The sequence below is a fragment of the Neomonachus schauinslandi genome, chromosome 2, assembly GCF_002201575.2.
Source record: "Neomonachus schauinslandi chromosome 2, ASM220157v2, whole genome shotgun sequence".
Taxonomy (NCBI): domain Eukaryota; kingdom Metazoa; phylum Chordata; class Mammalia; order Carnivora; family Phocidae; genus Neomonachus; species Neomonachus schauinslandi.
Window position 1 is genome coordinate 172,883,130 of NC_058404.1, and position 16,308 is coordinate 172,899,437.

Below are 16,308 nucleotides of genomic sequence, written 5' to 3' on the forward strand. Positions count from 1 at the left end.
CAATATCTCATGAATATAAAACAAAAGGAGAGGATACCAGAATACTCAAGTGTTTTCAAGAATACTTGAAAACCTAACCCAGCAGCATATAAAAAGTATTATACAACACAACTAAGTAGTATTTATCCCAGGAATGCAAGGTTGGCTTAGCATCAGAAAATTAACTAATGTAACACACTATATATCAATAAAGGGCAAAAACCAAATGGTCAATCTTAACAGAGACAGAAAAAAACAATAAATTTGACAAAATCAAACACACTTTATGATGAAAACACAAGAAGCCAGGAATAGAATTTAACTTCCTCAACCTGAATAAAGGGCAAAAATGGGAAAAAACCAAAAAAGAAAACTACATCTAACAGCATACTTAATAAAAATGAAAGCTTTCCCCTTAAGACTAGGAACAAGAGAAGGCTATTCATTCTCACCACTTCTATTCAACACTGTACTGGAGGTTCCAGCCAGGGCAATTAGGCAAGAAAAACAAAGAAAAGGCATACAGATAGGAAAGGAAGAAGTAGATCTATCTTTATTCATAGATGATACAATCTCATATATTAAAAATCCTAAGAAAACCACTAAAAAATGTTGGAACTAAGGGCGCCTGGGTGGCTCAGTTGGGTAAGCGTCTCTTGGTTTTGGCTCAGGTCATGATCTCAGGGTCATGAGACTGAGCTCTGCATTGGGCTCCAGGCTCAACATGGAGTCTGCTTGGGATTCTTTCCCTCTTCCTCCCTCTCCCCCGCCGTGTCACTCCCCCTGTCCCCCACCCCCCTTGCATGCTCTCATTCTAAAATAAATAAAATCTGTAAAAAAAAAAAAATGTTGGAACTAATGAGTTGAGCAAGGTTGTAGGATATAAGATCAATATACAAAAACCACATGTACTTCTGCACACTAACAATGAGCAAACAATTCCATTTAAAAGACCATCAGAAAGAATAAAAAGCTCAGGAACAGATTTAACAAAAGAAATGTAAAATTTATACTCTTAAAATTATAAAACACTATTGAAAGAAATTCAAGATGATCTGAGTAAACTGGAAGACATCCCAAGTATATGAACTGGGAGACTTAAGATGTCAATACTTCCCAAATTAATCTTTAGATTCAGTGCAATCACTATAAAACTTCCAACTGGCTTACTCACAGAAATTGACAAGCTGATCCTAAAATTCACATGGGAATTCAAGAGACCTGGGATAGCTAAAACGACCTTGTAAAAGAAGAACAAAGTTGGAGGACTCACACTTCCAGATTCAAACTCACTACAAAGTAATTAAAACGGTATGGTACTGGCATAAGGATATTCAGTGGAATAAAACTGAGAATCCAGAAGTAAAGCCTCACACTTGTGGTCAACAGATTTCCACATGGGTGCCAAAACAATTCATGAGCAATGGCTCATCTTCTCAACAAATGGTATTGGGACAACTGGATATCCACATGTAAAAAAAATGAAGTTGGACACCCTACCTCACACCATATACAAAACTAACTTGAAACAGATCATAGACATACACTTAAGAGTTAAAACTATAAAACTAATTTTACAGAAAACACAGGGGCAAATTTTTGTGAACCTGGATTTGGCAATGGTTTCTTAGATAGGACAGCAACGTACAAGGAACCAAAGATAAAGAGAGATAAATTGGACTTCCTCAAAATTAAAGTTTTGTGCTTCAAGAGACACTATCAAGAAAGTAAAAAGAGGACCCTATCTGATAATGGCATTGCCATCTAGGATATATAAGGAACTCCTACAACTCAATAATAAGAGGACAACCTGATTGAAAATGGACAAAAGATCTGAGTAGACATTTCTTCACAGAACATATACAGATTGCCAATAAACACATGAGAAGATGCTCAATATCATTAGTCATCAGGGAAATGTGCTGATCAACCACAATGAGATAACACTTCACACCCACTAGCATGGCTGTCACAAACAAGACTGATAACAAGTGTTAATGAAAATGTGGAGCAATGTCCTACATTGTTGGTGGGAATACAAAATGGTGCGGTCATTTTGGAAAACAGCCTGGCAGTTCCTCAAATAGTTAAACAAAGTTACCACATGATTTTACAGTTCTCCTAGATAAATGAAAACACATGGTCTGCACAGAAACTTGCACATGAATGTTCATAGCAACATTATTTATAATAGCTAAGGAAGTGGAAACAGTCCAAATGTCCATCAAGCGATCAATGGATAAATATAATGTAGTATATATCCATACATGGAATATTATTCAGCAATAAAAAGTAGTCAAATACTGATGCTGCAATACAGATGAGACTTGAAAACGTTATTCTTAGTAAAAGAAGCTAGTCACAAAGGAATGTGTTGTATGATTCCATGTATATGAAATGTCCAGAACATGCAAATCTACAGAGATAAAAAATAGATTAGTGGTCAGCTAGAGTAGGGAGGGAGGGGAATAGGCCAATTTGAGAGTGTTAGCCAAAGAGCACAGGATTTCTTTTTGAGGTGATGATAATGATATAAAATCAATGCTTATACAACTGTGAACATACTAAAACATACTGAATCGCACTTTCAATGGGAGAATTTTGTGGTAGGTGAATTACATCTCAATGACACTTTGTAAATCTATTGAGTATTGTGATTTTCTACAGGTCTCACATCCCCTCCTCATAGTAGAATTGAGTGCAAGAACAGATGTTTAAATCAAACATCTAGTATATTAAGAGTGAACAATAAGATCTAACCAAATATATGTGGAATAAATGACCAGGGTAAAAATCAAAACAATATTTTTAAGATTTTTTTTTTTTTTTTTAAATTTATTTATTTGACAGAGAGAGACACAGCGAGAGAGGGAACACAAGCAGGGGGAGTGAGAGAGGGAGAAGCAGGCTTCCCGCAGAGCAGGGAGCCCGATGCGGGACTCGATCCCAGGACCCTGGGATCATGACCTGAGCCGAAGGCAGTCGCTTAACCAACTGAGCCACCCAGGCGCCCAAAACAATATTTTTAAATAGAAGCCTAAGGGTCACGTGATTTATCTGCCACCAGTGGAAGTCTTTTGCAATAGTTTTTGTCCCTGTTACTTCCTTCAAGTTTGGCCACCCTGGCCCTCGTCCAGGCCTTTCTAATTCCAGGTCACCTTACTTTGGTCACTTTGTTTAAATGTCCTCCTGCTTCCAGATTTTCTCCCTTAAATTATTCTTTCTCAAACGTCTTTATAGGCAGAAAATGATGAAAGAGGATAAAATCAAGCAACCATGAAGGCAGAGAGGAAATAAATAAATGAAACATCTAACTTATGCAACACAAAACACCATTTCGGGCAAGCAAATCTGCTATATATCTGCATGATCAATAACTGGCAAAAAGCAGTTGGAATCCAAAGTGCTCAACAAGACAAGATTTATTATATACTTACAAAAATTAAGTTTAGCTTTTAGCCTAATGTCCAGGCACTGCAGACACTGAATCTAATTTACCATTTATTGGAATACTAACTTGTTGACAGCACATTTTATGTACCTTTACTTATTTCATCATTAAGTATAAACACCCAGGAAAGTAATTTGATTTTACCTTTTTTTACTTAAAACCATTGGACTTGCTTTAAAATATTCTTAGGGAGGCTAATGAATCATGATTATTATGTCCTGAATTGGTCTGAAAACAAAAAGCCAGCAAATAAAGGCCCTAACAAATTTTGCCACTTGAATCAGACCTAGCCATTTAAATACCCAGATTACCAAGCAAACAATAAAGCGACCTGTAAGTAACAAATAATGACCTCATGATTTACCCCCCAAAAAAGGTCAATGTGCATTCATAAAGGCTTCACACTACCATTTCTTCAGAAAAAGCCTTTGAATTAAAATATTTTCCTTCTCAATTTTCCCATGCTATAAGACACTACCTGAATGCAAAACAAAAATGTTAACTTCAGAGGCGATTGCAGCACTGAAATGAACGCTGTTTCTCAAAGTTATTCCAATGGGAGGCTACTCATCCCTTCCACGGATTCTGCCACCGCCCCACAATTTCCTCTGTAGGAATTATCTCATTTTGTATTGAAAAAACTCTTGTCACTGTATTGTTTTTGTTTTCATTAAAAATGGTATTTTCCCAGCCTATCGGCCTTTACATGACAAGACGTGGCTTTGAAAAGACCTTTCATGCTTTCAAAAAAATCAAACCTATCTGCCACCACTAAAAATATACAAAAGAACACACAACAGGTCAGAAAGTTTTGAATGAGGGCAACATTACTATGCTATGGACATAACTTTCAAGGTCAATACAGCACTCATTTGATTTTGATTTAGTTGTGTCCTGTTAAACAGAATGTTCATCTTACAGGAGAAGGTAAACAGGGAGGAGTCTTTAACTTGAGACTAGGTTCACCAGATACTGTTTACCGGTGCTGAGGTATGGTATGGTATGGTATAGTACGGTGAGGTATGGTAATTCTTGCTCTGGTTAGGATGACTTCCCCAAGATGCATAGGATACATGAAAAAAACAAAACAAAACAAGAAACAACCGTCTTCAGCTCCACATCATCCATGGCCACACTTTTACTAGAACTATAATATAGCAAATACTGACTTTAGGTCACCTTGCAATTATTCTCTTGGTCATGAGATACAGGACTAAGATTTATGGGAACATGACTAAGACATGTTTATCTCACATGTTTATCATGTGAGATACAGGACTAAGATTTATGGGAACAGGACTAAGGCTCTTCTGGGAAAGTGGGGTTGCTAACTCAAGCCCAGGGAGGATGGGCTGGCCCGAGTGGTCATACACAATCCTATGATGTAGGATGATGCTTCACCCAAAACCTCGTGAGGTTTTGAGCTCACACCTGAGGCCTCTGTGTCTTGGGAGACTGAGCCTCTGGACAGCCCCAACAATTGTAATGTGACAGTGAAGAAAACTGTCACAGGATCAAGGCAGGACCTCTGATGTTCTAGGCCTAATGAACATGCGGGCAGAGAAAGGGTATGAGTTGTTGTTGGGGGCAGAGAAAGAGCCACAAGCCAGAGGCCACTGTGCGTGCAACTGTGTTGAGAATAAGCTGGAGAAGCTCCCTCCACAAAGCAATAGTAGCCAGGCTGTAACCAGGGACCAGCTTCCTTCAGTGGCAGCACGCCCACCACAAAGTCTGTGCCTGAGAGAAAAACCCAAAGTTGGCTCTGTTCCCATCACTGGGATTCCGGCAACCACTGTTCTGGAATGCCCCCTCTGCGTGCACCTGTGCCTGGCTTCCTATTGTGAGTCCCTACAGTGCCTTCTTGCTTCTCTCCTTGCTCCACCTACTCCATTCACTACACTGAGGCAGAGGGAACTTTTTAAAATGCAGATCCGATCACCAGAGCTAAGATTTCCTCTTACTCTACCAGATGCTACACAGAGTAACTTATTTATCAGACAGGAATATTATCTGTTTTGTAAATGAAAAATGTGAGGCATAGAGAAGTAACCATCCCAAGTTCCAGAGGCAGCAAGGAGTAGAGGTGGGATTTGAACCTGGACTATTAACTTGATGGTGCTTCCTATGCATTCTATCAGCCTGAAGATAGGATCTAGGATCTCTGACCTGCTTTAAGAGATCCTCTGTGATCTAGTCCTTACCTAACTCCCCAACCTCATTTTGGATCATGTTCTCCCTCACTGTTCATGCTCTAGCTATGTATATACTCTTCACACGTTTGTATAATTGTATAAATATATACTGAGATGTCCATACATTCATACATGCACATGTATTTACAGATGCTTACATTTACACATCTGTACTTATCCATATACCTTTTCGTGAATGTGTAAATACAAGAGGCTTTTTGGTGCACTAAGAGCTTGGACAGTGGGACCACGCTGCCTTGGTTCAAATCCTGCCTCTGCCCCTTACCAGCTGTGAGATCTCTAGCAGTGATTTACTTCTGTATTTCTAAGTGTCCTCATGCAATGAAGTGGAAGAGATGGAATTTACCGACGAGGCTCACGGCAATGATTAAACAAGTTAATGTACACACAGCACTTAGAATGAGTGGCTGGTGGGCAGTGAGTACAACATAATGTTGACATTCTTTCCCAAATTTGCCTATGAAAATAGCTTCCTTCTGCTTGAAGTTTTCTTTTCCACATGAGCCTCTCCATCTACCCATTCTTCAGGATTCAGCTTAGACATCAGTTCCTCAGCAGTTGTCCTGATGCCTCGAGGTTTGATGAAGCCTCCCGTTGTGCATGCCCAGGGCACCCCATATTTCCTTCGCAGCCAGCGGCACTCTGGTCACCACTGTTCACAACTCCAGGAAGGCAGGGACTAGGTTGGTTTTCAATGCTAGGGTATCCACTGCGCCCACAACTCTGCCTAGTGCAGAGCAGAAGCTCAGTGAATGTCTGTGGATAAATAAATTAGGCCCATGGGACCCATCACCTAAATCTGGCCCTGGGGATTTGGGGGTAGACATCAGTGAGGAAATCTGGACTTGAAGGTTGAATGCATAGGAGACTGTTCTTCGGAGAAGAGGGACTTCCAGATGGAACCACCCCGCAAAGACAGAAATGTTGACAGCCTATCCATATGGAGATGAGGAGGTCACAACATCATCATTGTGGAAGCCAAAAGAAAGCAAAAATCAAGCACAAGAAGCAATTTGTTTTAAAGATAAGAAAACCAAGCTGAAGTTACTTTTTCAATGATTCATAACTAATTATTAACAGAGCAGATCTCTTAAATGAGTGTGCTCTTTTTACTGTGCCATCTTGTTAAAGGTGTCCTCTCCCTGCTACAAGAAATAAAAAATGAGTTTGGAAAGAGCTGCCTTGTGTTAAGAATTCGAGAAAGGCGGGGCACCTGGGTGGCTCAGTCATTAGGCATCTGCCTTCGGCTTGGGTTATGATCCCGGGGTCCTGAGGTCGAGTCCCGCATTGGGTTCCCTGCTTCTCGGGGGGCCTGCTTCTCCCTCTCCCACTCCCCCTGCTTGTGTTCCCTCTCTCGCTGTGTCTCTGTCAAATAAATAAATAAAATCTTTTAAAAAAAAAAAAGAATTTGAGAAAGGCTTCATGGTGATTGTACCCAACTGGGACACTTAAATGTCACCTGCAAATGAGGATCTCTCATTCTGCTTACTGGAGGACTAATCTTCTGGGGTGATTTCCAGCCCTGGGGTAATCAGCCAGCCACAGTTTAGCAGAATGAAATGTTCAGCAAAGTAGAGCTCCTCCAAGTAAATTCTGGAGCTCCCCACAGGGCCAGGGCTCTATATTTAGGAGAAATATTAGGCAGAAGATTGTCTGGGCATGCAAGTAAAGGAGGAACAATAATGCTGTCTTGGGAAGTCAGGGGTGAGAATTCCAGAAGAGCCCTCCCATGCTGCAGAAATGGCGAGCCAACACTTATAATTACACTGGAGCAATGAAGGTTCCTCCCTTTCTCATCTCTATCAATCTTCCTTCCCCCTTTCCACTAACTGGCTCCCGGACGGGAGAAGGGTGATGTCACTCACTTACCGGACAGAATATCAACTTGGTTAAGACTTGCCCAGGCGCTGACGGACGGAACTGAAATGTGAAGTGAGTGAGATAAACTGAAGTGCTGGCCTGAGTGAAACAACGTGTGATTGAATGAGAGGATATGGCATCTCGCTTTAGAAAGAAGCACACATTTGATTAACAGGAAATGGAAAAGGGCGATGAGTTGACAACGTGAGGAACAGACCAAGGGCGTCACAACATATCCTGTCAATTATAAAGCCAATGATGTATTCTGGTAACTCAGGAGGCAAAAGGCATTCTGAGATTTGTGAGCACGTAGACAGTGGGAAGGAAAAAAAGAACAGAGAAGGAGATGGGGCTCGACAGAATCAGAGGGCTGTGGAGGAGGAGCAATGGATGGACCTTCGGCGTGAGACCAAGCGGCCGTTCAATTTAGGAATCATTCCCAAGGTGAAGCTAACAGAAGACTCATGGAATTTCACTTAACGTACAACTTGGATGTGCATAGAGAATGTGGCTTCTTCATTTTGTCTAAGACTAGTTTGTGCCTCCTGTCCAAGTCTCCACCCTCTGGCTCACAGGACAAAGTGAACTTTCAGTTCTATCCAGTTTAAACCTCAGTCTGATGTTTTCAAGGACTCTTTAAGTGCTTATTCTCTCCTTGATCAAAATGCTGAGTCTCTCAAAAGACTTGGCTTCCCTGTTCCCCCATTTCTTTTTCCCTAAGATGACCTCCAGATGACCTCAGATCCTGAGGGGGGGAAATGGAGCTCTTGGGCACAGTCCCCAGGTGATGCCCACTGTCTGCCTGGTCGCTGGCATCATGGCTGGGGTTGAGGCAGTTGTCGCCCATGGACTGGTCTTTCCCTCTCAGCTTGGTCAGAGCCTTGGGCTGCTCAGCAGCCAAGCCAGGCCAACTCCCTTGCTGTGGATGAGCCGCCCCAAGCCTTGGGGCCTCTGCGCCGTCCAGTTTATTCACCACGGGCCTTTTTTGCAGCCACCACTCCTGGTTATGGAGACTAGTGTTGGCTCTTAACTCAGCATATGTGACACACAATAATTGAGGGGAGCGTGGGAAAGTTAAACTTCCTGGTTGCTTGCCGCCATGGCCGTGCTGTGGCCATACCCAGGTCTGCTGGGGGCAGATTACTGTATGGCCATCTCTTTCTGGAGTCCAAAGTAGACAGCAGAGGCAAGATGCCCTTACTGCTACCTATCCACCCACTTATTTTCACTTATCTAACCCACAGCCCCTTTTCTGAAGAACTGAGTAAGGAAAGGAAAAGTCTCTCTACTGACTCTGCCTTTCTCTCTCCTTCTACTATCTTCCCAGAGACTACATGGGGTAGGTTCTGGCTCTGCCGTATGGACAAACGGGGCCCTTTCCTCTGTATTTTATATCTCCAGGCTCAGAGTCCTACGGTACTGGTTGATGTGCTAAGGAAATGATGAAAAGAATTTAGCTAGATCTTCTCTCAAGCCAACAGCCTGACCTTTAAGGTTTTTGTCTTTCTTGTATGTGACATAATATTTCCTAAATATTCTCCCCATTTATAGTCCTTCTGCACCAGACACTAAGCACCCCTCAGACAGATAGATGCCTTTGGTCAGAGGTCTGCCGTACTCAGAAAGACAAAAGAAAAATGCACATAATTTCATTACACTAGGTTCTTCACCAGGAGAAAAGACTTAAAAAGGCGAGAAGCAGTGACAAAGGAACATTGGCTGAGTGTCTTCGATGTGCCAGGCGCTTGTGTGATCTCATGACTTCTCATAACGATCCCACTCATTTTACAGAAGGGTCAACCATGTCAAAGAAATCAAGCAATTTGCCCAGAGTCACAGAACTGGTAATTTGCAAATCTAGCATTTGAATCCTAGTCTAACAGGAAAATACACCGTTTCCACTAACTTCCATAATGACATAATGTGCTGTATTTTATTGAACTGCAAACATCAGTAGTAGGTTGTCCAATACTGTTATGTTCCACTAAAAAAAGAAATGCACTGTCAATTACATCACGACACACCCTTTATTTGTAAGATGAATTCGATTTCTGACAAGTAAAAATGTGGAAAAAAGTTCTAAGAATGAATTAAATGTGGTAAATACTGCTTCAGGAAGAGGATTTGAGCATCTGTGTATAGTCTGGCCCAGAAGACAAAACACCCAGGATAGGGAAAAATCAGGAAAAGGTTTCCATAGTCACTTAGCTATTAAGAAACGGAAGGCTGAGTAGAGACAGAGCCTTGTGAAATGGAAAAAGAAAAGGTAAACTTTTTATTTTATTTTATTATGTTATGTTAGTCACCATACAGTACATCATTAGTTTTTGATTTAGTGTTCCATTATTCATTGTTTTTGTATAACACCCATTGGTCCATGCAGTATGTGCCCTCCTTAATACCCATTACCGGGCTAATCCATCCCCCCACCCCCTTCCCCTCTAAAACCCTCAGTTTGTTTCTTGGAGTCCATAGTCTCTCATGGTTTGTCTCCCCCTCCGATTTCCCCCCCTTCATTTTTTCCCTTCCTTCTCCTAATGTCCTCCATGCTATTCCTTATGTTCCACAAATAAGTGAAACCCTATGATAATTGACTTCCTCTGCTTGACTTATTTCACTTAGCATAATCTCCTCCAGCCCCATCCATGTTGATGTAAAAGCTGGGTATTCAACCCTTCTGATGGCTGAGTAATATTCCACTGTATATATGGACCACATCTTCTTTATTCATTCATTTGTTGAAGGGCATCTTGGCTCTTTCCACAGTTTGGCTATTGCGGACATTGCTGCTATGAAAAGGTGAACTTCTAAGAAACACCGTGGCAGGTAACTCAACAGGAACGGGCAGTTTGTAGATTGTAAAGGGTGAAGAATGCACTAGAAGCCAAGACTGAATGGGAAAATGGTAATAATTGAGAAACTGGAAAAAGGGAGAAGGACGATTTCCATTTCAGATATAGTAGTATTTCCAAACCAGAGAATTCTCTTCACGTCACTCTGGAGGGAGAGAGCCGGAGATGAAGACATGGGGATCACTCACAAGCACCAGCTCAGGGACAAGACAGCACTCTCACTGGGGGTCTGAGGGTGGAAAAAAAGCCCAGGATTTACTGGAGGTTAAAGGTGAAAAAAAAAAGGACCAGGTTTATGAACGTTGGTGATGAAGATGAAATGAGATAAATACTACGTGCCACTAAGGAAGCTGGCTATCAGAAGGTATTCTTAAAGAATGACACAGAGTTGAATGGCTGGACTCAAATGAAAATCACTTTCAAAATGGATGTGTCCTAAGTGCCCAGCCGAGTCAAGCACCCTCGCAGTTAGAGGTTCCTGCACTAACTGGGTTTACTCTTGAGTCAGATTACCAGTGGGGGCTGGGTGGGGTGGATTTATAAGAGTTTACAGAGTAGAAGTGGGGAAGACTTTTTGAGAAAGCTAGGCCTTGAGCTGGATTTTGAGGTTGGGAGCGGGGTGAGGAAGAGAAAGTATACTTTTTTTTTTTTTAAGATTTTATATATTTGAGAGAGAGAGAGTGTGCATGCGTGTGCACATGACTGGGGAGAGGAGCAGAGAGAGAAGGAGAAACAGACTCCCCACTGAGCAGGAACCCGATGTGGGGCTCGATCCCAGGACCCTGAGATCATGATCTGAGCAGAAGGCAGATGCTTCACTGACCGAGCCATCCAGATGCTTCACTGACCGAACCATCCAGGCACTCTGAAAAAGGGTATTTCTGATAAGAAAGTCAAGAATGAGCAATCCACAAGATGTGCTCTGAGAGGACAGGCTTGGAGTGCATGTTTGTGTTGGGGAGAATGGGAGATGAACGTGGAGAGACAGCTGAGTCACAGTAAAGAGGGACCCCCGTAGGCAGCAGGGAGCCATTAAGAGCTTTTAAGCAAAGGACCTGACAACATGACATTTACGTCAAGATTGCTCTGGTGGTGATGTATAGAGAAACTCAGGCAGGGTGATGGTGTAGGCATTTCTGCTTACCAAGCTTTTACTAAACCCCACTAAATATTAAACACTCTTTCAGGCCCTGGGAACTTACAAATAAGTGAAAACTAGTCTCTTCCTCAACAACCTGTAACCAATTGGCAGTAAGTGGGGAACAAGCTCAGTTAGGATGCTTTTCACATATCCAATTTTTGAAGCAACAAGGGTTAGATCAGAGTCCCGGCAGCGGGAATGGAGCAGAAACCTCAGAAAGCAAGAACGGATGGCACCTGTGGATAGAATTACAAGTCCTTTACTCACTGGGTCCTGCACCGCCTGCTTTTTGCCCCAATCTGTCTGTATTTTCCCCATTTTATTCCCCTCGTGTTCCCTTTCTATCCTTTTCTCTATAACCAAGGGCATTAACCGAACACTGGCAAGTCAATCACGCTATTATTTATTTATTTTTTTTAATTTTTATTTATTTTTTGACAGAGAGAGACAGCGAGAGAGGGAACACAAGCAGGGGGAGTGGGAGAGGGAGAAGCAGGCTTCCCTGCTGAGCAAGGAGCCCGATGCGGGGCTCGATCCCAGGACCCTGGGATCATGACCTGAGCCGAAGGCAGACGCTAAACGGCTGAGCCACCCAGGTGCCCCAATCACGCTATTATTTAAACACCTTGTCTTTCTGAAGCCATGTGTGTTCTCTGCTCTGGGTGAGCTTGATGTTCCTCCCATTCAGTTGTTTCTATGTCCGAGCAACAACCGACCCATGTGTATCACACATAGAATTACCTGGAGTTCATAATCAGAGGGTCTAATTAGCTTTTTCATTAAATATCTTTGTTTAAAATGAAAAAAAAATTAAGGAAACACTAGAGAACAGCTTGCCCGACAGGCATACAGAAAGACAACATTAGAAGACCTTGTGTCAAATGTAACTCCATACTCTACAAATTCCATAATATTTAACTCAACGGTCTACTAGGTGCCAGACACTGGACTTATCACTGGGATACACTGAGTAAGACACAATTCCAGTCCTGAGAACTTTGAGACCTTAGAGACAGGTGATGAAAACTTCACCTCACCAGATGCCTCGTTCTCTCCATCGCTGGCTCTAGACCACGCCATGATCACTTCTTAACTTGCACTACCTTCCTGCTTCCTACCATTCCCTTCCCTCATTCCACTCCCTTCATAGAGCTTGAGTGACACTCTTGAACACAAGTCCTATAATGTCCCCCTTTCCCTTCTCACTCAGTACAATTCTAAGTCCTTAATCTTGGCCCACAATGTCCCATGTGACCTGAATTTGACGTCCTCTCCTGCAATTATTTCTCTTACTCCACTCCACCTACACTTGGCTTCTTTACTGTTCCTAGAATATTCTGAACATGCTCCCACCTCAGACCCTTTTCCTGGTTGCCTATATCTGGATTTCTCCTACCAAAGCATCTGCATGATTTGCTCCATCACTTTCTAAAGATCTCTGCTCAAAGGCTGTCCTATCACTGAGTCCTTCTCTGACTACCTGGTACTCCCTAACCCCATATCCTGTCTTACTTTTCCTAGAAGCATTTACTCAATAAAATGCATCTATCACCACTGGGGATTTACTGTTTGTTGTCTGCCTCCCCAAACAATATTGGAAGCTCCACAAGAAGAGGGTCTGATTGGTTTGTTTTTGTATTCCCAGCACTTGGGATGTTGCCTGGCATGTGCTCAATGGTCAGCAAGTACTTCTTGGGGCGCCTGGGTGGCTCAGTCGTTAGGCATCTGCCTTCGGCTCAGGTCATGATCCCAGGGTCCTGGGATCGAGCCCCGCGTCGGGCTCCCTGTTCGGCAGGAAGCCTGCTTCTCGCTCTCCCACTCCCCCGTGCTTGTGTTCCTGCTCTCGCTATCTCTCTCTCTGTCAAATAAATAAATAAAATCTTTAAAAAAAAACCAAACAAACAAAAAAAAAACAAGTACTTCTTGAACAAACTGGATGCATGACTGAGAGTTATGCCTAAGATTATAGGGGAGCAAAAAGGTGGGTACATGGCATATCCTAGGAGGAACCAGGGGCTCAGAGATAGCTTCCTTAAGCAAGTAATGTTTGGACTGAGACTTCATTCATTCATATGCTCAGAAAGGCATTCACTTGTTCAACACATTCCCATCAGAGTTTTGCTATGTGTCAGGCATGATACCAGGACTACAAATGTAGTTGTCATGAAGGCAGACACATCCCTGTTCTTGTGAAGCTTATCATCTAGTGGGGCAGAGACAATAAGCAAGCCAATAGATGAAAAAGGCAAAATATCCAATATTCACACATGCTCTGCAGATAAACTAAAATAGGGTGATGTAAAAGAAATCCTCTAGGTGGTTCCTTTAGACTGGGTCACAAGGGAAGCATCTCTAGGAAGTGACATTTCGTGGAGACCTGGAGAGCAAAAAGAAAGCTCCCATGTGAAGAAGATGAGGGAGTGAACATTCCTACAGAGAGAGCACAGCCAGGGCAAAGCCCTTTAATGGGAATGGGCTTGAAGTGTTCAAGGGTGAACCACATGGAGAATATTTAGCTACAGGGCTGTAGTCAGAAGGAGAGGGGCCGGCCGCGCTGCCCCACCATCTGGCCCAGCAGACGCATGAACCAACCGATCCACGCACGGACGAATCTGCCTGCTCTTGAGAGCGCCATGTCTGGTTCCTCCAGCGTTGCCACTATGAAGAAAGTGGTTCAACAGCTCCGGCAGGAAGCTGGGCTCAACTGCGTGAAGGTTTGCCAGGCAGCTGCAGATTTGAAACAATTCTGTCTGCAGAATGCCCAACACGACCCCCTGCTAACTGGTGTATCTTCAAGTACGAATCCCTTCAGACCCCAAAAACTCTGTTCCTTTTTGTAGTAAGATGAATCTTTGGATGGTTTTCTAAACCACTTTTCATGAACCAGTGAATATTCAAAGGAGAACTAAATTTGAAGCCTGTACAAAAGCTTATTATCCCTACAACACGTGCCATACTATATAAACTTCTACTTTTGTCGGTCCTTAACATCTACCTCTCTGAATTTTTTTTTTTGAATTTTTCTTTTTCCCTTTTTCAACCAATATCTTATCAATCCTTTCTTTAAAAAACATTTTTATTTTTCATTTTTAGTCATATTCTATCCATAGTAGTTACCTTTATTTTTGGCATATATATATAAGTTCTTCTTTCTTTAAAATTTTGAGATACAGTTTCTTCTAACAGATAAAAACATACCCTAAATCTCTAGTGTACGGCTTTGTTCTACTCTCCTGCCTGATCACATTCTTTTTTTTTTTTTTAAATCCTCTTCTTTTTTCAAACTTATCAATTCCCTTTTATAAAATTTTTTATAATTTTCATCTTTACAGTCATATTCCATCCCTTCATATCAACCCTTATTTTTGTACATATATAAGTTTTTCTTTCTTTAAAATTTTGGGAGGCATTTTCTCCTACCAGACCAAAATACACCCAAAATCTAGTTTGTGGCACTGATCTATGCACCAGCCTGATCATATTTGATCATATTCTGGTTTTTTTTGGTTGTTCTGTTTTTGTTTTTGTTTTTCTTTTTACTCTTTCTTTCCCTTTCTTTCCCCCTGGCTTCAGGTCTTTTCTGATTTGTTTAGAGTATATTTTCTGGGGACGTTGTTACCCTGTTAGCATTTTGTTCTCTCATTCATCTATTCTCCTCTGGACAAAATGACAAGACGGAAAAAAATCACCTCAACAAAAAGAACAAGAGGTAGTCCTAACTGCCAGGGACCTACTCAATACAGACGTTACTACGATGTCGGATCTAGAGTTCAGAATCATGACTTTAAAGATACTAGCTGGGCTTGAAAAAAGCATGGAAGTTATTAGAGAAACCCTTTCTGGAGAAATAAAAGAACTAAAATCTAACCAAGTTGAAATCAAAAAGGCTATTAATGAGGTGCAATCAAAAATGGGGGTGCTAACTGCTAGGATAAATGAGGCAGAAGAGAGAATCAGTGATATAGAAGACCAAATGATGGAAAATAAAGAAGCTGAGAAAAAGGGATAAACAACTACTGGATCACGAAGGCAGAATTCGAGAGATAAGCGATACTGTAAGACAAAACAACATTAGAATAATTGGGATCCCAGAAGAAGAAGAAAGAGAGAGGGGCAGAAGGTATACTGGAGCAAATTATAACAGAGAACTTCCCTAATTTGGGGAAGGAAACGGGCATCAAAATCCAGGAGGCTCAGAGAACCCCTCTCAAAATCAATAAAAATAAGTCAATACCCCGACATCTAATAGTAAAACTTATGAGTCTCAGAGACAAAGAGAAAATCCTGAAAGCAGCTTGGGAGAAGAGATCTATAACCTACAATGGTAGAAACATTAGACTGGCAACAGGCCTATCCACAGAGACCTGGCAGGCCAGAAAGGACTGGCATGATATATTCAGAGCACTAAACAAGAAAAATATGCAGCCAAGAATACTATATCCAGCTAGGTTGTCATTGAAAATAGAAGGAGAGATAAAAAGCTTCCAGGACAAACAAAAACTAAAGGAATTTGCAAACACAAAACCAGCCCTACAAGAAATCTTGAAAGGGGTCCTCTAAGCAAAGAGAGAGCCTAAAAGCAACATAGACCAGAAAGGAACACAGACAATATACAGTAACAGTCACCTTATAGGCAATACAATGCCACTAAATTCCTATCTTTCAATAGTTACCCTGAATGTAAATGGGATAAATGCCCCAATCAAAAGACAGAGGCTATCAGACTGGATTAAAAAATAAGACCCATCGATATGCTGTCTGCAAGAGACTCATTTTAGACCCAAAGACACCCCCAGATTAAAAGTGAGGGGG

At 41.8% G+C, this 16,308-nt stretch overlaps 2 protein-coding genes and 1 long non-coding RNA gene across 3 annotated transcripts in view; 2 read left to right on the forward strand and 1 right to left on the reverse strand.

Annotated features, from left to right (window-relative positions):
* NWD2 (NACHT and WD repeat domain containing 2) overlaps positions 1-16,308 on the reverse strand; it is a 182,600-nt gene that overhangs the window by 91,257 nt on the left and 75,035 nt on the right. The gene's annotated exons all lie outside the window — the stretch shown is intronic.
* The window catches only part of LOC110590845, a 194,990-nt gene that overhangs the window by 26,133 nt on the left and 152,549 nt on the right, over positions 1-16,308 (forward strand). The gene's annotated exons all lie outside the window — the stretch shown is intronic.
* On the forward strand, positions 14,130-14,446 carry LOC110590844 (guanine nucleotide-binding protein G(I)/G(S)/G(O) subunit gamma-5-like). The gene has a single exon (XM_044912756.1). The coding sequence runs from the start codon at positions 14,130-14,132 to the stop codon at positions 14,334-14,336; it is 207 nt and encodes a 68-aa protein (XP_044768691.1). The 3' UTR covers positions 14,337-14,446.

Coding starts and splice junctions, on each gene's coding strand:
- LOC110590844 (XM_044912756.1), top strand. CDS start 14,130: ATGTCTGGTTCCTCCAGCGTTGCCACTATGAAGAAAGTGGTTCAACAG.